A 23,556-nucleotide genomic window follows, 5' to 3' on the forward strand; every position below is an offset into this window, starting at 1 on the left:
CCTAACTCATTCAGTAGTTTTATAGAAAACCATTCCTAATAGAAAAGTAACTCCAGACTAAGTTTAACCTGTTGCTTCACTGAATAGTAATCAAATAAACCTGAGATAGAAGGGATCATTTTTTAATGAGTTCTATTAAATGTATACTTGTACTTAATTCAGCCATATCTGAATCCACTCCACAGCATGGAATTATCACTGTTTCAAAAGAAACTATTATATATATTCTTTTTTATTTGCTATTTTCTGAATTTTTAAATGACAGTGGCAATTTTATCAGTAAATAGTGTATCATTTATGCTAAGTGCTATTTACATAAGTTGGTTTCAAACACAATTAAAATTCATCTTTCTACCTAAATGCCACATTGTAGAAAGTATTTATTTCAAAATTAATTCCAATCAAGATTACATTCAACAACTTAAAGTTTAAATCAAATATGTATAAACAAGTTGGTATATAGCTAACAATAAAAGACTGAAGGCTATTTCAAGCAGTAAAAATGAAGATCTATTTTATCTATAGCTGATATTCTTTATCACTGCTTTCTAGATAGAAACTGAATTTTGTGCTTGTACTTCTTTTGGATATTTTTTGAACTTTTAGGATGTAGTATCCAAGATATACAAGGGAATAAAAATGTTTTAGACATGTGAAATTTTATTTCAAACAATTTTTTAATTTAAGCAAAAAATAAAGGTAGCTGTACTTTCTTTGATTGTTTTCTTTGTTCTACAGCAATCAGATAAAGTATTTAAATCCACCAAACTAGACATATTTATGTCTAGTTTTAACAAAACTAGACTAGGCTTACAAAATAGATGAATTACACCGAAACTGTTCATTCCCAGACAGGAGATATATTATAAAGAACACAGGAATGCAAGATCATGAGAAATGCAAACAAACTCTTGGAAGCAATGTGAACGTCTCAACCACTGACAAATTTGCATAATTCACTCCACCTATAAATCTAAACTTGAGCTTTCAGCCTTTCATAATTGTACATTTATAGTAACATGCCTCTGTTAAAATACAATACAGTATCTGTTATACATCTGAGTCACAAATATCTAGATCAAGACATGTCTGTATAGATATTTACATAAAATAAGAAATATTATTAGAATTTAAAATGCTACCATGTTTGCAGTTCTCTTAAAGTGATTTAATGATTTGCTTTAATCACTTCCAATTGAGTAACTTTAGTGAGTCACACCAGAATACTTTTTTCTGCATATAATAGACTCTGCTTTGAAAATATTATGATAATACATCCTCATAGTTCTATTGATAATTGTTTGTTACTATTTAAGATTGATAATTTCAAATGATACTCATGTTGAAATAAGACAGTTATTATTACTATTTTACTTCAAGTCCAATTTTAGTTCCAAAGATGGCAGTGCTATCTTAAAGGCTTGGACAAGGTTTTCTTTGTTTTTTACTCCAGGCAGATCACTTAACAACAAACACTTGAGGTTACTATAAAAAGAGAAAGAAGTTACTTCAATTTTGTTTTTACTCTTATAACAATAACTTTAGAAGAAATCAGACACAGAAATGTACTCGTATCATCCTACACTTTCAAACTGACATTTACACGTTGTCTTAGAGTACTGTTTCAAATGAAACTCACACTAGAGATTGAGCCAGATTTCAGAAAGTTTAGTTGTTCTGAATTACATCAATAATTCTAACTGAATCTTTCCAAACACTATACATGTGTTACAGTATAGCACTTCTTTGCATGTAAATATGAAATATGAATCTTACCCCTAAAAGGAAAAAACAACTGGTAAAGAATTTTCTTTAAGAAAGAAGCTTGTTTCTATTAAAGATAAAGCTTCAACTAATGTAAGAAACAAACCAGCACTTCTGGTCCCAGTGTTTAAAATTTCTCAGACTTCCTGTGACAATGAGTATCTGGCAGAACATAGGGGAAATTGCTTTAAAAGATGGAGAGGAAGCATAATAGCTAATGCTTACTGAAAATTTACTGTAGCAGGCACCATGCTAGGTAACTGGTATATATTTAAGTTTTTAGGAAATGTAACCTTAATATATTAAGGTTGATAATCTTAACTGCTTTAAAGTATTATAGATGAAAGTTCTTATTTCCTTAAATTATATATTTCAAAACTGAAAAAAGATACATCCTCAAATGTTTAATTCTGATTATTCATTTTAACATCATTTTATCATTTTTTCTTTGACACTGACCTCTTACCTTAAGTGATACAAAGCAATGATGCCTTTGCCTGTGATATTCCCACATGAAATTATTTCCATTTCCAACAGGCTTTTTTGCAAATTTTCAAATTGACTAAGCCTCTCCAAACAGTCATCCTCAATATAGTGACACTTGCACAGCCTTATTTTTTCAACATGCTGCAGGCCCGCTGGAAGAAAAAGTACAGTTTAAGAGCCTACATTACCATGACGATCACCAACTGTCTTAGTTTATCTGGGACTATTCTGGCTTTAGAATGAAAGTCCAAAGGCACGAGAAACCTCTCAGTCCAAGGAACACTGAAACACTTAGTCACCCTGTTACAAGATATTCACTATACAGGTTGTGCTAGTGATGGACAGCACCATCCTGCAGTCAGAGGTGCATGCACTGGAGGAGAGAGAGGCCCACACAAGTAGGAGCCGTGTGAACATAATTATCCCCACATTACTGAAGGTCTCCATGGCAAATATAGTTTGACAAACAAAACCTTGATTTTAATTCTAAATCACAGAGTAATGGTATGTGTAGATTCAAGCTTTGTGATGAGAGGAAGATGTCTGGAAACTCGACCTCATTTAAAAATAAGTATCATACACAAGAAACAAGTCAGACTGCACTGCAAAGGGCATCACACACACTGGTATGGCTACAAGAAGGAGTCAACGGCCACAAAACGTCACGGCAAATCATCTGAATTTCCCCTAAGCAAACGATAAGCTGGTTACCTAAGTAATCAAATCCAATGCTCATGATACAGGAGTCAGTGGCATCGATAGCCTGAATCTTGTATTTGTCCAGAGGGCCTGTGGGGAGGCTGTTGTAGTCCTTCTGCCACCTCTGCTGGCCGTGGTAGCGCACCATGGCCCCGCAACGCAGCAGCCACTCAGAGGCTGCCCGGTCCGGGCCTGCGTCCCGGATGCGTTCATAATCTACTCTGTGGGCAAAAGGAAAAGAAAAGTCATTAGCCTCTTAACTATAGCCACCAAAATAACTACACAATAGCAACAACTTTTCATTCCAAGTGACTGAACAGGAAGATACGTTTAGTGAGAGCCATGTTAAAAAAACAACATATCGGCCCTCCCTGGTGGCGCAGCGGGTTAAAGCACAGCACTGAGAATCTGGGGCCGCTTCCGCATGAGTTCGATTCCCGCCTGCCCCGGAGGTGACCACGTGGCGTGGCGGACCTCTCCTGACCCGCCCGCTGCTCCCCTCAGCGGTGTGCTTAGTCGATCTGCCTGTTCTGCTCCCCACTCTGTCTCTGGTGAATCCTCTCACCCTCCGCATCTCTGGCCTGTACCCCAGTTCTGTATGAATAAATAAATCTTAAAAAAAAAAAAAATCTTTAAAAAAAAAAAAAAACATATCATGGCTCTACCTTTTTGCTTTTTTGTTTCCATGTCAACTGTCAAGCCCATTATTTTTGAGTTCCGACAGACATCTTCACTAGTAATTTGTATGTAGCACAGTGCTTGACTCCCAGAGCTATTTAGGAACTATGTATGAATGAGTGACTGTACATGGTTATCATTTTGATAATGATGGAAAGTTTTGAACCTATGTTCAAATTAATAGCATTGAGTGATATAAATTAATTTCTACATATACACCTTTTTTACTAAAGGTCAGAGATGTTAGTGCTATACTAAAAAATGAGATGCTTCTTATCAGTTTCAAAGGATTATTTCTAAGCACGTACACACTAATGTTTTACATACTTGAGTTTCCTTGATTGTATTTAAAAGGATAACTATATTCCTTAAGAAGCTATAGAATAAACTTTTCTAAAAGGACATTTCCTGAGTTTTTCTGATTATGAAATAGTGTTGATCTTAGAAATTCCAAAAAGACACAAGAAAAATTGCTGAAACCCTGCAATTCAAATAGGCAATTAATATTTCATAAATCTATTTTGGGTTTTTACATAAATTGTGTGTTTTTAACCAAAAGATCCACACAAAAAGTACTATTTCTGAAATACAATAACAAAATTAGCTACAGTGAATTCAGCTAGCTACAACAACCCCCATATTCCTACCCACTAGTTTAGAATAACTTACTTATTAAACACTGCATTTAACCAACCCCAGATGTAACGGGAGTCACATGACCATGGGAGTTTCTTTAAGCCACACAACTTCTGGGAAGTTTTTCTAAGCAGCATCATTTGATCTAAACACAGAAAAAAAAAATTCACATTAGATGATCAGCTAGCAATCAAGTCCCATGCTCCCCGAAGTCAATGCTCTTGATCTGTGCTGATGCCTCCGTTGCTACTCGAAAGTTATTGAAGAAGTCACTGCCTTCACTGGTTAGCAGTTTTGTTTGCTTTTTTGCCAAAACGAAACACACAGGCTGGATTGGATAGTCTCTAAATTTCCCTTCAGCCTTGACTTTAAATTCCTTTGTGCAAATAAGAAGTTAGCCTGAGTGCTGCCACCTCGTGTCCATTCGGGCGGTGCACCTACAATTTGCTGAAATCAGCTACACTTATAATGGACATACCCAGAATCAAAATAACAAACTAAAATCTAATCTGGAAGGGAGAGGAGACACGAAGACAAATCTTTCTAATACAAGCCTGTAAGGAGTATCACCAGAAAGGGGCAAACAAAGAACTGTGCAAACACAGCTGGGAAAGACTTGGCAAGTAACTTCACCTCTCTGACCACTGGCTTTCTCATTTATAAGATGATTTGCTCAGGTGAAGTCCAGCTATAAGAATCTGTAACTATGAGTTGGAAAGCTAAGTCTCAACTGGCTTGATCTTATTTATTTCAATTCACATTTATCTAGTAGTGTGCCAGGTAGGATGAAAACAAAGAACTAAAATATGGTCTCTGGCTGTAAGGACCACTTACTACAGGGCAGAGTAAGTTAAAGCAAGTTGGTGAGTAGTTAAAATAGATGATAAGACCTGGAAAATATCTCAAAGGGTTAAATAAGGACAGACTAGATTTCAACGAAGATGACAGGCAAGGTGCCAGGTGATTAGTTGAGGCAGGAATGTTTAAGGTCTGTTGTAGTTCAGTTTCGTTAGCCCACAGGGGTCAGGAGGAAGTACTCAACTTGTACAGTTATATCAGGATGGGGCCCAGCATGATCAGACAGGGGATTTGGACAATCTTCAAATAAATGGAAGTCACGGAGGTGTTAGCATAGATCACTGACACTCTTAGAGTTATGCTTCAGGGGTATTATTCAGAACACCATCAAAACTGAAGGTTAACAGAACTGGACAGAGAGACAGTCAAAAAGAGCTTTAGGCCCTCCCTGGTGGCGCAGCGGGTTAAAGCACAGCACTGAGAATATAAAGCCGCTTCCACATGAGTTCGATTCCCGCCTGCCCCGGAGATGACCACATGGCACGGCAGGCCTCTCCTGACCTGCCCGCTGCTCCCCTCAGCAGTGTACTTCGTCGATCTGCCTGTTCTGTTCCCCACTCTGTCTCTGGTGAAGCCTCTCGCCGCCCCTGAGCCTCTGACCTGTACCCCAGTTCTGTATGCACAAATAAATAAATCTTTAAAAAAAAAAAAAAAAGAGCTTTAACTTCATGTGGCCATAGGAAAGAGAGCCACGAGGAGAGACTGGGAAGGATCACATCATCATTTGATGAAGGATCATCAAATGAGATGCTGGAGCAAAGGCCAGAAGAATTGAAGATGACACCACGTTTTTGTCCCCAGTCAACTGATAGGATGGTGATGCCATTAACAGAAAACAAAGTCAAGAGGACAGGATTAAGTTGTCCCCCCACCTGCCCCCCAGTTTTTCATATCCTAAATATGAAGTTTAGCAGAGCTTCTATATAGAAATGGTCAATGAATATCAGAATCAGTCACAAAATGCTAAAGCTGGAGAAAATGCAGACCACCCAGACCTCTCATTTAGAGATGAGGAAACAGAAGTGGTGATCTTAAACAACTTGTCAGCCTAAACCTTTCTGGAGCAGGGTGGAGTATTAATAAATGCATGTATTTGAAAGGACTTGCCCAATGTTCCATGGCTAATTGATGGCAGCTCTGAAACTGGAACCTATTTCTCTCTTGTCAGTTTAGGGCTCTCTATAGTCTTTGTGTTGCTCTAACATTCAGGAAGAAGACTAGAAAGAGGCCTGGGACTCCCTTAGAGTTGAGGAAGTGACTAAGGAAGACGGTTGTGAAACAGTGAGAGATGCTGGGATCACCAGCCCCCTTCAACAATGTCCCAACATCAACATTCCCTATCTTCACTGCTGCAAACCACTCCAGATGCTGCTTCTCTCATGTTCGTCCCTTCCAGCTTTTTGTTTAAAAAACAAAAACAAACAAAAAAAAAAACACAGCTCCTTCCATTCACGCTCACTTCTAATAACTTCACTAGTTGCCAACCTCGTTGACAAACCTGGGATTTCCAACTTTAATTCAGGCCTTTCCACCCCCTCTGCCCCACACAACCTTGTTTGCAGAAAGTTATCTCCATTAACTTCTTTATACACTTAATATTTTTTCATTTTATTTCTATATTTCTATATTCTTGTTCATTTTTGTACAGTGCTTGAATGCTCCTCTCGGCTATTGTCCCCATAAAATTACCACCACCAAGAAATACATGATCCATCACCCTGGATGGACTCCTGTGTTCTTCCCTTCCATTTTGATTCTTTTCCCTTGCCTTTCCCTGCTGAATGTCTCCAACTTACAGTTTCCTGCTAGTTTTGTCTTTTTTTTTCCTGATCCTTTATCTGGTTTCCATATGTTCTTCCTAGAAGTGAAACCATCCTATAATTTTATTTTTCCTTCTTAGTTCACTGAGCATAATCCCTTCTAGCTCCATCCATGTTGCTGTGAATGGCATATTTATCTTTTTGATTACTGAGTAGTATTATATTGCATATGTATCAAACATTATTTGGCAATATAGTTTGAGAAAGTGTGATTTTGCAAATTTGACTTTAGGCATTTCAGAAAAACTCAAAGCAGCTACCTGGGAATGCTTTCTATAGGGAAAGAGGAGACCTCTAGTGGTGAGTTAGTGAATTTAGCACTAATGAATTAAATGAAACCGGTTAAAAGCAAGTTAGAAAACAGCCACTACTATATTACTATGGCTTCTAAAAGTTGAAATTATGTTTGTGACTTAAGAGTCAAGACTTCTAATGTGGGACTCAAAACAGCATATATACAGTGTTTCTGGGTAGGCTTCACTGAAAGTTCCTGTTTCCATAAAAACAAAGTTTATTCTAGCGCTGAAGTTCTATTTTTAACCTAGTAAATGTGAGTATTTTAGTGGACTATTCATAGAGATAGCTAAAAAATTAAACAAATCTCAAATTTTTTGAGGGTGGTAAAATTATGGCAAGAGGGGTGGGGGAGTATCAGAATTGGAATTTTTCCCAAATTACAACCTCATCTCATTGCAAATCATGCATTGTTGATGCCTACTGTTATTTCTGAGGTGAGATAGAACAGAGCAGTGAGAAACAGGAAGCAAAGGTCCCAAAAGTTACTTCTAGGCCAACATCATATGTGGCACTCATTGACTTACAGGTGAAGAAGAATTCTCAGCCGCAGGAGGGAGGTGTCAGGAATACAAGTATCTGGAGCCAAAGACATGTAAAGTGAGCTCTTACTTTGAAATTACCTGACTGAAATAATGCATTGCTAATTCCAGGGGAGAGGTTAAGGAAAGAAATTTTTACTTAAAGAGAAGAGTATTAGCAATTCTTTTACCTCACTAAATTAAGGTCATACTCAAAAGCACAAAGTAGAAAGTCACTACTACAGGCCCAGCTGGCCACCATAAAGACTCTCAAACTGTGTAACTCATATTTAATCTAGTAACTAGTCAACTCTGTCCTGTGAAAGCTAAAAAATAATCATCTCAACTATAAACCTATCATAATGGTTAAAAAAAAATACTGTTAACACTAAATACTGTGACAATCAGTAAATTGTTCAAACATTGCTGGTGGGAATGTAAAATGGTCCAGCCACTTTGAAAAATTTCTTGCAAAACTAAACATGTTTATCATATAATCAAGCAACTGGACTCTTGATCATTTATCCCAGATAATAAACACAGGTTCACACAAAGAGTGTATACCATTCAAATCAGCTTTATTCAAAATAGCTGAAAACTGGCAACAATTCAGAAGTTCTTTGATGGACAATGGTTAAACATACAATGGTATCTCCACACCATTGCTACTCAGCAATAAAAAAAAAAGGACTTTGGATATGTGCTGCAATTTGGATTGCTCTCAGGGATTACAGTGAGTGGAAAAAAGGCAACTCCATAAATACTGAATAACCCCACTTACATCATATTCTTGAAACGATTAAAGTTTAAAAAGTAAAAATAGATTTGGGAATGGGGTGCCCTGAAGGTAAGAGTGTAGTTATAAAAGGGCAACCAACGTGATCCACGTGGTGATGGAACTGTGCTGCAGTTGACTGGTGACTATAAGATCTACACGGTGATAAAAATTGTATAGCCTCTAATCACACACATAGAACTGAAGAAATCAAAATAATATCGTGGGTTGTACTAATGTCAATTTCCTGGATATTGTACTCATACTGCTATGACATTGTTTTACAAGATCTTATCACTGGGGGAGGCTGGGCATGATACACAGGAGCTCCTTCTTACAACTACATGGGACTGAAATTGTCTCAAAAATTTTTTTTAAAAAAGTATCTTTTTAACTTTTACAATTGTGATTTAACAAGCAGGTAACGTTCTAAATTGACCCCCCATAAAGCAAAGTATCTGCAGTTGTCCAGGCAGTAAAACCACTTGAACATAATAAAAGCCCTCACGATGTCTTTTGCTCACCTAAACACCTAAAGAGCTTCAGCTCAGGAAATCATCAAAAAAGTTCTAAAAGGCGGCCACAATAACACTTCCAGGTTTATACAGGGTCTGAGGCAAGCCATAATTGGAACGGAATTCAAATAGGCAAGTCCTTACCCATAATTAGAACATAAGTCAAATAGGCAGGTCCTCCCAGCAATCAAACTTTGTCATTTTATTCTTTTCCTGCCCTTAAAAATGATAAACTATGGTCAAACGGGTGCGGCGGTAAACACATGCTTTTACAGGATTAGGTCTTGTGGAGATCGTAGGTCAGGACATAGGGGTAAAGCGACGTGCACGGGTATCTCGCTGTCCCCAGGCCTGCACGGCATACTTAAAGCTGTAACTCGGACCAGAACTTTAAGTAAAGGAAACAGATTCCTAAATTCTGGCTCATCTCAGCGCTAGATGACTCAACGAGCCACCACCAGGAGCCCGCGAAGAAGTCCAGACTGCAGGCAGGCCGTCGGGCGTGGTCGCCTCACGAGCTCGGGTCGGAAGCGAGGGTAGGGCAGGATGTGCGGTCACCCTGTGGAGGGACAGTGACAGCACCGGGCGGGGCCCCGGCTGGAGTCCACAGGTGCCACCCCCGACCCAAGCCGACGAGGGAGGGGCCGGGCGAGCCGGCTGGGGCGGGGGCGGGGCCGACCGAGGGGCGGGGCAGCCGTTGGACCCAACAGTCCTAACGTTTACCGTGATCACGCCCTAAATCGGCGTGAAGGTCGGAGACGCGCGTCTCGGAGGGCCGGGTTTTCAGTCAGGCCAGTTAGGTAGAAAGTAAGGGGCAGAGCATAACCGCCCCACAAGTCCCGCCCCGCTCGGGGCCTGGCACCTCTACTCACAGCGTCCGAGACCGGACCCCACGCGTGTCTCCCGCGTCAGCGGCGGCGCCGGCTGGCGGTAGCCTCCGTTGCGAGCGTCCATTGGCCACAGGAGTTCCCACGTGGGGCGGTGGCGCGCGCCTCATTGGTCGCCGTGTGGGAGGCGGGGCTAGAGCTCACCCGGATCCAGACTCCGGGGGCTGCTTCTTGGGTTGCGATACCGGGAGGGGGCGCAGAGATGCTGTCTGTGGTGCGTTACCTGGGCAGTGCCTGCGGACGGGCCCTCGGGGGCTTCCCCGGGGGCTTTGCGGCGAGTAGGCCCGCGGCGGGGAGGCCCAGGTCTCTGTGCCAAGGTAGCCGAAGAGCCAGCACCAGGTGAGTAGCCGCTGGCCCGCTTGCGCTGCTGCTTTTCTTCTGGGTGCCTCGTGCTGAACCTATGTCCTTGCTCTCCTCACCTGTCTTGGGCATGAGTGAAGGTTGCTATCCTGTGAAGCCCAAACCCCAACATCAATCCTTGGAGCTACCTGCTGGAGGCTGCATTTGTGAGGGGAGTTAATGAGAAAGGCTGTGTTGAGCAGAGGTCAAGTGCATTTCTAGATTTGGTTCAACCCCTTCACGTCTCCTATGCTCCTTAAAGGCTCAGTTTGTTAATAGGATCCTAGGTGGTCGTTTTAAAGGTCCTAGCACACGGTAAGCTATCAAATGTGCTGTTTATTAAGTGGCATTCCTGTTGTATCGCGGAAGATCTGAAACCGGTCTTAAATCAATCAGTTTCTGGCACACACAGCATAAAGTTGCTCCTGTAGTCAAATCCTGCAGAATTCAGGGGCCTGGGATTTACAGCTAGAGGGCCTATTCGAAACCCCTCTCTTTTCTGTAGGGGGGAATGGTTTTTGCAAAAATTTCAAAACTGAAAAGTTTTTGGCTATTTTGAAGGTGTGCAATTAGTGTGACTGATGCTTGGCTCAACCGAGATGGTGGAATGACATCTGAGAGACTACATCACGGGGCTCTTATTTTAATTTAGCTACTCATTGTTTTTTATTGAAAGAGTGTTGGGGAGGTGTGTTTAAAGGTTTTTTTTTTTTTTTTTAAAGAAGACTGGTCCCAGTTTAGGGCTGTTACGACTAAAACTGCTATGAGCATATGAACAGATTTTTGTATGAACATTCAATTCTCTGTAATAAATGCCCAAGAGTGCAGTTGCTAAGATGTGTGGTAAGGATGTGCTTAGTGTTTTTAAAAACTGCCATGCTTTCTCCAGACATTACATTTCCACCACCAATGTATAAGTGATCCACTTTCTCCTCATCCTCACTAGCATTTCATGTTAATTACTTTTTAATTTTAATCATTCTTAAAGGGGTGTAGTGATCTCTTTGTAGTTTTAATTTACAACTCTCTGATGACAAGTGGCGGAGCATTTTTTTCACGTACTTACTTGCTATCTATATGTCTGTTTTCTTTGATATAATGATTGTTCATATTTTTGTTCATTTTCTAAATTGCTTATTTGTTTTGAAATTCTTTATATAGTCTAGTTAGGATCTTTTTGTTGGATATATGGTTTGCAAGTATTTTTTTTCAATTAGTTGGTTCTCTTCTTATCTGTTTAATGGGGTCTTTAACAGAGCAAAGTTTTAAACTTTGAAGTCCAGTTTATCAGTTTTTTTTTATATGGGTCAGACCTTTAATATTAACTCTTTACCCAGTCCTAGATGCTGAAGATTTTTTCCCAGTGTTTTCTTCTCAAAAGTTTATACCAGATATTTGGTGATATAAAATATATTGTTAATACTTTTAGTTTAATAATAGTATTGTGTATAAACTTTAAGCAGTAACATTAAAATCTTTACAGATGATATTTAGGATTTGCATCAAAATATTATACAGGAGGGGGTGAAATAGGTGGGGTGTAGAAGCAACAAGATTTGCTATGTTCCTATAAAGCAAATTTGTTGACTATGAAGTCAGTGTTAGAGGTAATCTTTTAAGTACCTCACTGCAGAATTAAGACTATTATACATGCCTAATTAATAATTTTTGAAATGATTGTATATCAGAATTTATCTTGTCTGCTGAGTTTAGTGTACTCATTGACTGTTTCCTTCTCAACAACAACAAATTATGAATTATTACACACTAAGGCATTCAGGACTTAACATGTTTGCTTATTCTCAGGAATACTGTACTTGAATCTTAAAAGATGTGTTAATGATGAGTGGGATTCTTAACACAGTAATTACTGATTTAGTCAGCTTGGATAGCTAGCCACTCTGGCTGCTGAGGGTGCTCATTATACTACTGACCAGCAGTACATGTTACTTTTTTTTTTAAGACTTATTTATTTATGCATACAAAAACTAGGATGCAGGCCAAAGGCGCAGGGGGTTGTCTACAAGGGGTTGTCTACAAGAGACAGAGTTGGGAGCAGAACAGGTGAATCTACTGAAATGCACTGCTGGGGGAAGCAGCCGTAGAGCGGTGGGCTACCGCCCTGGCTGGCTGTTGAACTGCTGCAGTCCCTCTGTCTGCCAATAGCTTGACAGTGTCTTTAGCCCCTGCACCAGCAGGGAGGCCCAGTACATGTTACTTTTATTAAAGTTTTCTTCATGAGTGTGAAACCAACTAGTGTGAGTTCAATAAATATTTGATTTTATTGATTGCAAATTGGTAATTTAGTTGTCCTTTGATGGTGTGCATTATGCATGTGAGTTTGATCCGGTCTGTTGTAAACATGCATTATTTTAAAGGTGACTTTCTCTTCAAGCTCATTTGATATAGTCATTATTGGTGGCGGAATTGTGGGTCTTGCCTCTGCCAGAGCACTCATTCTGCAACATCCGACACTTTCCATTGGTGTTCTGGAAAAAGAGAAAGATTTAGGTATGTATGTTATCAGTGTTGTCCTTTGGACTTAACCGGAGCACCTGCTCATTTCGTCAGTTCTACATCTTTCATGCTGAATATTGATGTTAGTATCCTACTTTGGTTTTTCCAGAAAGCAGAACCTAGGCTTGAACTTGGGTACAACTGATTTACTGAGAGGTAAATTTATCTGAAGCAGAAGTGAGGTGAAGGGGAGAAGAAACATGGAAGGAATCTTGAGGTCATTTGCTGGCAGCGAGAGTTTAGCTTGTACACCGAGTTGTAACTGAAATTAGAAGTGGGCTGGAGGGATGTGATATAGATACCAGGGGAGGCTGCCAAAGGAAATGACCACTGCTCTGACTGTAAGAACAAACTCAAGCAGAATTTAGCTAATGTGATCTCTAATAGCATCAACTACTATATTTGTTCCTCCTATCCTTAGGTGTTAGATGACTCAAATACTTTTTAAAATCTTTTTTGCCTTTTTCTGTAGCTGTTCACCAGACTGGACATAATAGTGGTGTCATACATAGTGGGATATATTATAAACCTGGATCTCTGAAAGCTAAATTGTGTGTGCAAGGTGCAGCCCTCATCTATGAGTATTGTAACCAAAAGGGAATTCCCTACAAGCAATGTGGCAAGGTATGATATTTTATTAGGTCTTATAGGACTTATTTTATCATTTTAAAAAAGATTTATTTATTTATGCTTATAGAATGGGGGTACAGGCCAGAAGTGTGGTGGGTGAGAAGATTCATCAGACACAGAGTGGGGAGCAGAAAAGGCAGATTGACAAAGTACACTGCTGAAGGGAACAGAGGGCGGGTCAGGAGAGGTCTGTCGCACCATGTGGGTCAGCTCCCTGGCAGGGATTGAGCTTATGCTGCAATGGCTTCGGAGAGCTTCATAATGTGGTGCTTTAATCTGTTGCACCACCAGGGAGAGCCTATTTTATCATTTTTTAATGATGCTTAATGTTGAATTAAAAAAGAGCTCATCTTTTCACTGTATTATATAATTTGCAAGTCTAATACTAAAGAATAACTTTTACAAGATGGTGTGATTAACTGTAATTTTTAAAGTAACAGTTTTCTTGATATATAATTTGTAATTATAATTCACAGAATTGTGCAACTATCATGACTATCTAATTTTGGAACATTTCATCACTTCAGAAGGATACACCATACCCATTAATAGTCATTTCCTATCACTTCTCTATGTAATTTTAAAGAATATAAAGTTCATTGTTTTAAAGCATCTTTTAAAGATGCTGTAATTTTTTAAATGAAGTGAGAAAATGGTATTGAATTATAATAATTCTTAATCAAGTCTAGATACTAGATCCTTAGTGGGTATATGACTAATAAATATTTCTTCCTTTATGTAGATTTTTTTCATTTTCCTGATCATGTCTTTTGATTCCACTTCTGTCCTTAATGTTATTTGTGAATTTAAATAACCTAATAATGATTAGCATCACCTCATTAAGCTCTGGTAACCTTGCTATGAAGTAGTGATCTGTGAATTCTGATCTACCTGTGACCGTGCTTCTGTGCTCTCCTTTGCTGGTAACTGTTTAGTGCTAAAGAAGAAACAATCTCAAGCAGATACTTTGCCCAGAAATAAATAGAAAAATAGATTGGAGTAAAATTTTTCTTACTATTTTTTTCCTCAGGGCCCTCCCTGGTGGTGCAGTGTGTTGGAGCCCTGCACTATTTTATTTTCTCTACAAGAGAATACATTCAATACTTTGTAATATGTTTTATTATGGGAAGTAAAATGGTTATCTTTTTCTGTTAATGATATTGTTTTATACTAAATACTGATTTTCTAATGTACTTTCACATACTCGTTAGTCTAGGTAGGTTTTCTGTTTGGATTTTTTTTTTTAAACACATGAAGACTAAGTAACTTGTGTTTCTCTCCTTACTAGGGTTGAGGGGGTGGGTGATAATGGTAAGGATTGCTTCTGGCAAAGGGGCATATAGGGTCTGTGACAGCAGAAATGGAAATTGAGGACCTTTGGGAAAAACTTACCTTAGTGCAGTTTTCTTAAGATAAATTTTTTTTATGGTGGGAGAAAAAAAATTGCTTATGAAGAAAGGGGGAAAATTTTTTTTTAATCAACCCAATTTGAGTTGTGCAATAATTTATGATTTTATATTGATAATCTTTTGTAGCTTTTTTATCTTTTATAGCTGATGATAGGTTCAATTCTTTCCATATTCTTTTTTTTTCTATTAAGCTTATAGTAGCTGTTAAACAAGAAGAAATTCCTAGGCTTCAGGCTCTGTATGAGAGAGGCCTGCAGAATAGTGTCCAGGGCCTGAAGCTGATCCAGTCAGAGGATATAAAAAAGAAGGAGCCATATTGTAGGGTAAGTGATTTACTGACTGCATGTATATATTTATAGGGGCATTTTTATTTAGGGCTCAGGCCTGTTGCATAGAAGCTGAGGGTGAGGTTATAGAAAGTAAGCATCATATAGATTCAGATAATCCTGTCACAGACAGTGAAGCATTAGGCATAAGGGTGTATTGCCACACACACTTAATACTTGGTTTCCTCTTTCCCAGTGAGAAAATACCAAGTCCAAATAAACGAAGACAAGAGAAAATCTTGAGCCCATATGGCTTGTTTGGAAAGCACTCAGTGGTGAATGGTGAAGTATGGTATGTTGGGAGAAATAATAGGTAAGACTAGAAAGGCAGAATTAGGCCTGCAGAGAGGGTCTGACTTTATTAGTTTACCCACTGAAAATTATTTGGGAAAGTAGCAACAATGTCTAGTCTGTATTTCATATGTACCAGATAAAAGTGGTTTGAATGCAAAGGTTCGATTGTAGAATATATTGCTTAAAATATGCTTTTCTTCCTAAAAGTGATGTGAATGATCATGTAGCAGTTAGCTGTGCATGTTGACTTTCTCTGGTAGCCTTTCAGAGGCAATCAGTTCAACCTCAGTTCCAGTGGCTGCTGTAATGCAGAACTATCTCCCCCATTCTCTCACTGTCTGTGGACATTTTGTAACAACTGGCTTTCAGGTAGTGATCTTGAACTTACTACCAGGCAATGCTTATCAGAAGTTTAGTTAGAAGTCCTCCTTATGAGACATAGCCTTGTGGGAATAGAATTGATGGTTCAACCTTTTACCTCTCTGCAGTGTGGCACTTCTGCACGTCAGTGTTTTGCTTCCCCGTCTCACTCCTTGACTCCCAATTGCTCTCTGAGCTGTACTTCAATTTTATGACATCAGCCTATGGAGAAGGTCACTGTGTCACTCACTGAGGCTTATACTGTAAGGATGTGGTCAGGGCATAGGTTGTTCACTGCTATATAATATCTTGCTCTGAGAATATGCAGAGAAATTTCAGAGAATCATTCTGTTCTGAGAAAAAGAACAGAGTTCTGAGAATAATTTTGTTCTTCCTAAGAATGACACAGTGAATCATCAACTGACCATGTTGTCCTGTTTACCTTGACTTTAAGGAAGTCTGGAGATGTTTTTGTGCCCCACATCTATTGGACATCCACGGCCTTAAATGACAGTTTAACTTTTATGTACTAATTACCCTCTTCATTTCATTTTGTCTTTCTACTCTCGTTTTTTATCTACACAACAGAAATCATAGATGTTTTGATGAATTTCATGAAGTATGACCAGTATCCAGAATCACCAACCTAATGTGACTAGCCTCTTGGCACTCTCCTCATCCCTCCTGCTCCTCACAGCTTTTTCTCACCATCCCCCACCACCACCACCCAACCCCCAGACCTCTGGCCTACCCATCAGCTCTCAGCATAATAAATAAAATCTTAAATTTTTTTTTTTTTACATCTTTACAATTGAGCCTTCCAATTCAGGAGCACCATCTATCTCTCCATTTATCTGGATCTTTAATTTATTGCAAAAATGTATTATATTTTTCACTGTTGAGGTCTTGTAAGTCTCATAGGTTGGTTTCTAGGCATTTGATGTATTTTGATACTCTTGTATGGGGTACTGTTTTACTAAGTTTATTTTCATCAAGTATGCATAAATATCTGATTGGTGTTTGACCTCACATCTATCCTGGTTGTTAAATTCTCTTGATTCTAGAAGTTTGTAAGTTCTCTTGGATTTTCTGCATACAGTCAGGTGTCTTCAAATAATAACTATTTTATTCCTTCCTTTCCAATTCATGTTGTTGGTTGGCTCAATGTTTAATGCTAATATGTTTTATTTTGTATGTAGGTTTTATTTTTTTTGTAAGCTGCCTCATATCCCTTTTGCAAAAACAAACAAAAAACCCCCAGCATTATGAATAATCCATGTAGAGGCTGTCTTACTTCAGACTGCTGTAACAAAGTACCTTAAACTAGGTAATTTATAAATGGAAAACATTTGCTACTTGCATTTCTGAAGGCTGAATGTCTGAGGTCAAGGATGTGGCAGATTTGATATCCTGTGAAGATCCATTGCAGGTTCATAGACAACCACATGGCAAAAGGGGTGAGGGAGCTCTTTGTAGTCTCATTTTTTTTTAAAATTTATTTATTTGTACATACAGAACTGGGGTACAGGCCAGAGGCTCAGGGGCGGTGAGAGGCTTCACCAGAGACAGAGTGGGGAGCAGAAAAGGCAGACGAAGTACACTGCTGAGGGGAGCAGCGGGCGGGTCAGGAGAGGTCTGCCTCGCCATGTGGTCTCCTCCGGGGCAGGCGGGATTTGAACTCATGCGGAAGTGGCTTTAGCTTCTCAGTGCAGTGCTTTAACCCGCTGTGCCACCAGGGAGGGCCTGTAGTCTCATTTTTAAAGGCACTAATCTCATTCATGAAGAATATCCATATCATTTTTCAAAGACTTCATCTCTAAATGTCTTTCAACGTATGAATTTTAGGGACACACAGATAATTCAGTTTATAGCAGAACTAGTTGTTTAAATTGATGCCATACTTCAAGGAACAAAATACTTGTATTAAAATAAAGAGATTAGGAGGCTGTAAGTATTTGGGGATGGAACATACATAGGAAATCCCTGTAGTTTCTGCTTAATTTTGCTGTGAAAGTTGTTCTAAAAAATTACGGTCCACTAAACAGCAGTAAATCCATTTGCCACCTCTTATCTTCACATGGCCTTTAAAAAAACTATTGAGTACTGAAATGCACTGAAAATGCACTAAGCCTGTGCTTGTTTTATAGTTTTAATGGAATTCAGCTGGGAAACTAAGATTTCAAAATCTTACTGATCTATTGCTAGTATTATGATATTTGAAAACAAAACAAGTTATAACATTAAAAAGTGATGCTAATTGTTAACACATATTACAATTTTATTTACTAATGAAAACTTAGATTAGTTTTGAAATTTGGTGCAAAAAAAAAAAAAAAAAAAAAGAGGGACAGGCTATTGGTGCTCCGACCACACTGTAGGCTGGTTATGGTGTGAAAACAATTTTAATTATGATGTTTGAAAAACAAACAGACCAACTTTTCATACCTACTGAGTATACGGATGAGTCTGCATGCTTTTCTCTACACCTAATCATGTGAGTTTCTCAGGTTGCATAGTGAGGCAGATTAGGTATGTGGACATACATAGTCAAATTATGTATCTTCATATATTTTTGTGTCTTATAAAGGAAGAAACTGGTTAAGTTACTTTCCCTGGATCACACAGCTCCTAAAGAGTCTCCCACCTGATTCTGATGGAGAGCTGGTATTTTTTCTGTTCATTTCATTTTTTTCTTACCATAAGGCAACCCCTATGTTAGGACTGCTCATCAACCCAAAGGAAGTTAGAGTGTAATCAAAGATTTAATTTTAGTACAGTGATAAGTATTCAAGTAGAACTAATACTCTGTGTTGTACCAATATAAGGGAGCACTTGTAGCTTAGACTGAGTTTAGGAAAGACTCCTCAGAGAGAACAACACTTGAGTAAGTAGTGTAAGAAGAGGTGTATCCAGCATTTCCCAGACACCTCCACAGAAATGACCTACTTTATATAATGTCAGCTTGTAATAATCAATGCCTAGATGTATTTAAGAGTGGCAAAATATCATGGAACCATGTAGTCTGATTTTCATAAAAGGTGTCTTGATGAAATGTTTCCCTTCTCCCCTGATCTGACCACCACTAGTAGGAATGATGGGCAAAGTTTCCATAGTACAGTCACTTCTCTTTCTGCCAAGCCCTCTAGAAAGTTTTTAGAAGAGTTTTTTAGGGCAGCTTTAATGGGCTTCTTGGACCAGGTCACTTTACGAAGAAGCCTAAAATGCTACCCTCAGGGGGAGCATTTGGGAAATCTTAAACTGCCTCTAAACTTTGACTTGGAAGATAGCTCTGGACAGCTCTCTTTCTGGCATATCCTGCTTCTTCTTTCTTTACCTGGGCTGATCTACCTTTTCCTCAACCATTGGTCAACCAGATGTTTATCTGTTCATTTGTCATCCAGTTCACCTATTCTCCTGAGTGATTTCCAATTCCCTACTTACCCTTTTCCTGATTGCCTGGTTCCTTTCCAGCCACCCCAGCTGCTATGACCTCAAATCTCAAGCTTTCATCTGCTTAACCTGGACAGTGCATGCCTAGCCTTCTGGGTAATAGATACTGCCAGCCTGTCAGCTAACCCCAATTTGGGTTGAGCATTGTAGTGATTGGCACTCTACCTTCCCTCTTACTGACATGTATATGTCGGGCCATACCAGCATATAATGGGAAAGGGCAAATCTAAGACTACAAAAGGGGAAAAAATCAAGGGGCAAAGAAAAAAAATGTCTAAGGGGGAGAAAAGATCTCAAAGGCTATTTTATTCAGTAAGTTAATATTTGAGTGCCATCAGTGTGTCAGACATTGCTCTGGTTAATGAGATGAATAATAAAAGCATTTCATATTTCAAATAACCATTGATATCAAACCATTTATTTATATGAAACATTTATGTCATGCTTTTATTCTTTAATAACATATCTTTCCCCCTATGACTTGCTACACAGTTTTATGCTATGAAAGGACATTTTTGTGACTAAACTCTAGGTTTTATCGAAATTTAGCTTCCCAATTTATTGCACATAAGTTTTATTTATAGGTTGAAGTTGAATTATAGCTATTGACATATAAAGTTAGGGATTGTCAGGCAATGTGAAGTCTAATATAAAATTTTCCATGTCTCTACTGTATCAAAACAGAAGGAATAATTTCCTATACATGGCAAACATGCTCATATTCTTTTTTTTTTTTTAAGATTTCTTTATGCATACCAGAACTGGGGTACAGGCCAGAGGTGCAGGGGCAGTGAGAGGATTCACCAGAGGCAGAGTGGGGAGCAGAACAGACAGATCCACAGTACACTGCTGAGGGGAGCAGCGCGCTGGTCAGGAGAGGTCTGCGGCGCTTTGTGGTCTCGGCTGGCGGGGATCGAGCTCATGCGGAAGTGGCTTTAGCTTCTTAGTGCTGTGCTTTAACCTGCTGCGCCACCAGGGAGGGCCCACTTATATTCTTGAAGCAAGGCAGTCAAGAAGATAGTGACATTTGCTAAATATTACTTTCAGTTTGTGGGGAGATTATTGAATATTTTCTGAACCTATACCTTTAGTGTGATCTGACCATTTGGAAACATTAGTCAGGGATGAGTGGCAACGTAAAAAGCTCTTTAAGATCAAGCAGGTAAATGTATTGGGGTTGAGGTAGGGCAGTGAACATAAGAATGAAAGATTTATAATAATATTATCAATATTCCTTTAAAATTGTAATGACAGCAGTGTTGGCCAAACAAACATTTAGCTGTTGCTTTCTAGTTCTGGGCATTGTTATCCTGGAAACTATAATAAGTTACTCTCAGGGAAAATTGATTGGGAGAATTGATGTCCTCATATGTACAATAAGGCAACAGAAAATGGTGCTATTTCTGAGGCTTCATCAAAATGTAATAAATACTGAGTGTGTGAAATTATACTCCTATCCTTTTCTTCAGAATTAGGAATGCCAATGACAGTCAACATTTATTCCAAAAAATTAAATAAATATGGGTTATTCATCTACAGAATTTATACATGTGTGGAGTGACAAAAATAAAACAGTACAGCAACATAACAGTAGAAAACTCAATGTGTTAATCTTTCATATAATCTGGAGAGTTTGAGTTAACAACATAAAAATCTTCATTCAGGCCCTCCCTGGTGGCACAGCGGGTTAAAGCACAGCACTGAGAAGCTAAACCTCTTCCGCATGAGTTCAATTCCTGCCTGCCCCGGAGGTGACCACATGGCGTGGCAGACCTCTCCTGACCCGCCCGCTGCTCCCCTCAGCAGTGTACTTCGTAGATCTGCCTGTTCTGCTCCCCACTCTGTCTCTGGTGAAGCCTCTCACCACCCCTGAGCCTCTGGCCTGTACCCCAGCTCTGTGTGCACAAATAAATAAATCTTAAAAAAAAAAAATCTTCATTCAGTATTTGTAGTGTTAAAGATAGAATCTGCAGCAAATCATATCAGTGCTCTGTACATGACATATGATATACTGCTGGGAAAATCTTAGTGGCATTTATTTAAAACATAATTGGTGATAAAGAATTTGACTTATAATTACATCTAAATCCAAGTAGAATATGGTGAGGGATGAATAAAACTGAAAAGCTCACTGCAACAACTGAAAAACACTGGCAGATCCAGTTCTTTTAAGGAAGAGAATTGTTTCCTGATTATATGTTTTCCTTTACCTCATATGCATGTTATATATGTACTTGGATCAACTTCAGGTACTTAATGGGCCAAAGTTTTATTTTCCTGGAGGACTATCAGACTTTTGCCAAGAAAGGAAATTGTGTGTTACCCCCTCAAAGGAATCAGTAAAAATATGTGAACATATGCTCAATATTGAAATATATATTCAATCTATATAAGTATTAACAATACTTAATTGAATTGTTTTGACTTTTCCATAATCCTGTTCCAGGGTCTAATGGCTATTGACTGCCCATATACTGGCATTGTGGACTATCAGCAGGTGGCTTTGTCATTTGCCCAGGATTTCCAAGAAGCAGGTGGCTCTGTTTTGACTAATTTTGAAGTAGAAGGCATTGAAATGGCTAAAGAAAGTCCTTCAAGAAGTGAAGATGGTAAGCTATCCTACTTTTTCTTTTGAGTACTTGTGCTACTTTCTAAAGAAACTTGGAACTGTTTTGTGTGGGATAGAGGTGGTAGAAGCCATCCTGAGTGAGTTTAGAATAGGGCATAGAAATGGAAGCAGGTGCAGAAGGAATAAGAGATTGATTGTACCTGGGAAAAACTAAGACTTCTGGATAATTTTGAAACTTACAGAACTAGTTCCTGCTGGGATACTTCTGGTCGGTCCTAAAGACCTAAACTGCCAATGCTGTGTATGGAAAAATTAACCCCAAATATTTCCTTATTTCCAGGTTGGAGTCAGAATCCCCTGGCGATGCTTGCATTAAAAAATGCAAGCACCACTCTTTTGTACTGAGTCAGACTTGGTATAACTTACCATTCCAAACATCAACCCCTCGTTCTCCAACCCCCAACCTATCCCATACACACATACATTACAGATGACACTTAGAATTTACTTTTTTTTTTTGCTTTGGCAACTTTTTAGAAAACCAAATGAATTACTTATAGGCTATTTGCTGTTGTAGTCCACACTTTTTCAAACTTGGCATTTGAAGGAGAAAGAGTCGTGCTTAGGTCATTCTTCCCTGTAAGTTTTTAAGATCTAGACCATCTGTGTCATTCTGTCAGTGTCCTTCTAAATTCTAAAATGATGAGCAAAAACATTAAATAGTTACAATAACTAGGTAGGTAGCAAAATATAAATCAACTTTATGATATTGGTAGCTGTATTCTTTACTTGCTGTACATAAGCTTGATATGACTTTGAGACCCCATGAGTCTGCTTGGGAACTAATTATAAACTGCTGGTTTATTATTGGAAGTTTCTGTGTTGTGGTAACTTTGCTTCCTACACGCCCAGCAATCCACATGGACTCAGGTAACCAACAAGAAGTCCTACGGAAAGAAGTCCTACGGAAAGATAACATACTGATTTATGAGGATATGTTTTATATCATGGTTTTCAGGGTTGTAGTTCAGAGAAAAATTGAGACTTCCTTTGTAGGAGCTATGGTGGAGAATGGTTTACAAGAATAGATTAAATGAATTATAAGAAAATAAGCTAAAAATTATTGTCGAGTATGAGTTAGTTTAATTTTGGCAAAAAGTTTCAAAGTGAAAACTGGGTTTCAATTATGATTATGACAGAAGAAAATATTTTTTTAACTAGTATAACATTTAAAATAATTTTACTATAAATAAATCTTTCACTAATTCTTTTTTTTTCCAGGCATGAAATACCCGATTGTTATAAGGAATTCAAAGGTAAAGATTTGTAAGCAAAAGTTGTCTAATTACATCCCCTCTCCTTTCTTAAAAAGTTGAGTTAACCATAGTGCTACGTTTTATGGCCTTGAATGAAATTGATCTAATATAAAAGTTATTCTGAGAGAAATTGTTCGAGTGTATCACAATAGCTTTCATTCCAAGAAATGTCTTCATAAAGTGATTGCACCAGTGAAGAGTAGGGTTATAACCACTTAGAGAAATTCATTTTAAGACAAAACAACTGATAGACCTTTTAATGTTCTGCCTACTTATCTGCATTGACCTGTTAACTCTCTGCCAGTTAGAAGACTTAGGGAAGGGGCAGGTTATGCAGAAAAGGGGTGCTTTCCTTCATCTTCACATAGTCTAAAATAAGAACTGTGAAATGACACAGAAGCATTGAATCAACT

The 23,556-nt window shown here is 38.6% G+C and overlaps 2 protein-coding genes across 9 annotated transcripts in view; one reads left to right on the top strand and one right to left on the bottom strand.

Annotated features, from left to right (window-relative positions):
- Positions 1 to 214: 214 nt before the first annotated feature.
- Positions 215 to 9,971, bottom strand: ATP5S (ATP synthase, H+ transporting, mitochondrial Fo complex, subunit s (factor B)). 7 transcript variants are annotated; one of them, XM_012724705.1, is made up of 7 exons: positions 9,919 to 9,960; positions 9,191 to 9,605; positions 7,763 to 7,814; positions 4,297 to 4,408; positions 2,962 to 3,170; positions 2,231 to 2,402; positions 215 to 1,485 (listed from the first exon to the last, which is right to left on the bottom strand). In XM_012724705.1, exons 4-7 carry the CDS (start codon positions 4,401 to 4,403, stop codon positions 1,371 to 1,373), a joined length of 603 nt encoding a protein of 200 aa, XP_012580159.1. In that variant the 5' UTR covers positions 4,404 to 4,408; positions 7,763 to 7,814; positions 9,191 to 9,605; positions 9,919 to 9,960; the 3' UTR covers positions 215 to 1,370. The 7 variants fall into 7 exon arrangements, with proteins under 7 accessions (XP_012580159.1, XP_012580161.1, XP_012580160.1 ...); XM_012724707.1 differs by lacking the exon at positions 9,919 to 9,960 and adding an exon at positions 9,770 to 9,902 and having other exon boundaries at positions 9,191 to 9,259; XM_012724706.1 differs by lacking the exon at positions 9,919 to 9,960 and adding an exon at positions 9,770 to 9,902.
- Positions 9,972 to 10,108: 137 nt separating this feature from the next.
- Positions 10,109 to 23,556, top strand: part of L2HGDH (L-2-hydroxyglutarate dehydrogenase) — a 28,492-nt gene continuing 15,044 nt past the window's right edge. For both annotated transcript variants that reach the window (XM_004681884.2, XM_012724348.1), the window contains exons 1-6: positions 10,109 to 10,272; positions 12,668 to 12,783; positions 13,262 to 13,413; positions 15,020 to 15,151; positions 21,705 to 21,867; positions 23,109 to 23,143. In XM_004681884.2, the coding sequence (XP_004681941.1) occupies positions 10,136 to 10,272; positions 12,668 to 12,783; positions 13,262 to 13,413; positions 15,020 to 15,151; positions 21,705 to 21,867; positions 23,109 to 23,143 (735 nt within the window). In that variant the 5' untranslated portion in view covers positions 10,109 to 10,135. The remainder of the gene's footprint in view (positions 10,273 to 12,667; positions 12,784 to 13,261; positions 13,414 to 15,019; positions 15,152 to 21,704; positions 21,868 to 23,108; positions 23,144 to 23,556) is intronic.

Source organism: Condylura cristata, unplaced genomic scaffold, assembly GCF_000260355.1.
Source record: "Condylura cristata isolate star-nosed mole 26May11 unplaced genomic scaffold, ConCri1.0 scaffold00013, whole genome shotgun sequence".
NCBI classification, from domain to species: domain Eukaryota; kingdom Metazoa; phylum Chordata; class Mammalia; order Eulipotyphla; family Talpidae; genus Condylura; species Condylura cristata.

Coding starts and splice junctions, on each gene's coding strand:
- ATP5S (XM_012724708.1), bottom strand. CDS start 4,403: ATGATGCTGCTTAGAAAAACTTCCCAGAAGTTGTGTGGCTTAAAGAAA. Junction 3,171..4,296: donor TTAAATGCAGTGTTTAATAA/GTAAGTTATTCT, acceptor TTTTGCCCACAG/AGTAGATTATGAACGCATCC. Junction 2,403..2,961: donor CATTGGATTTGATTACTTAG/GTAACCAGCTTA, acceptor TTTTTCTTCCAG/CGGGCCTGCAGCATGTTGAA.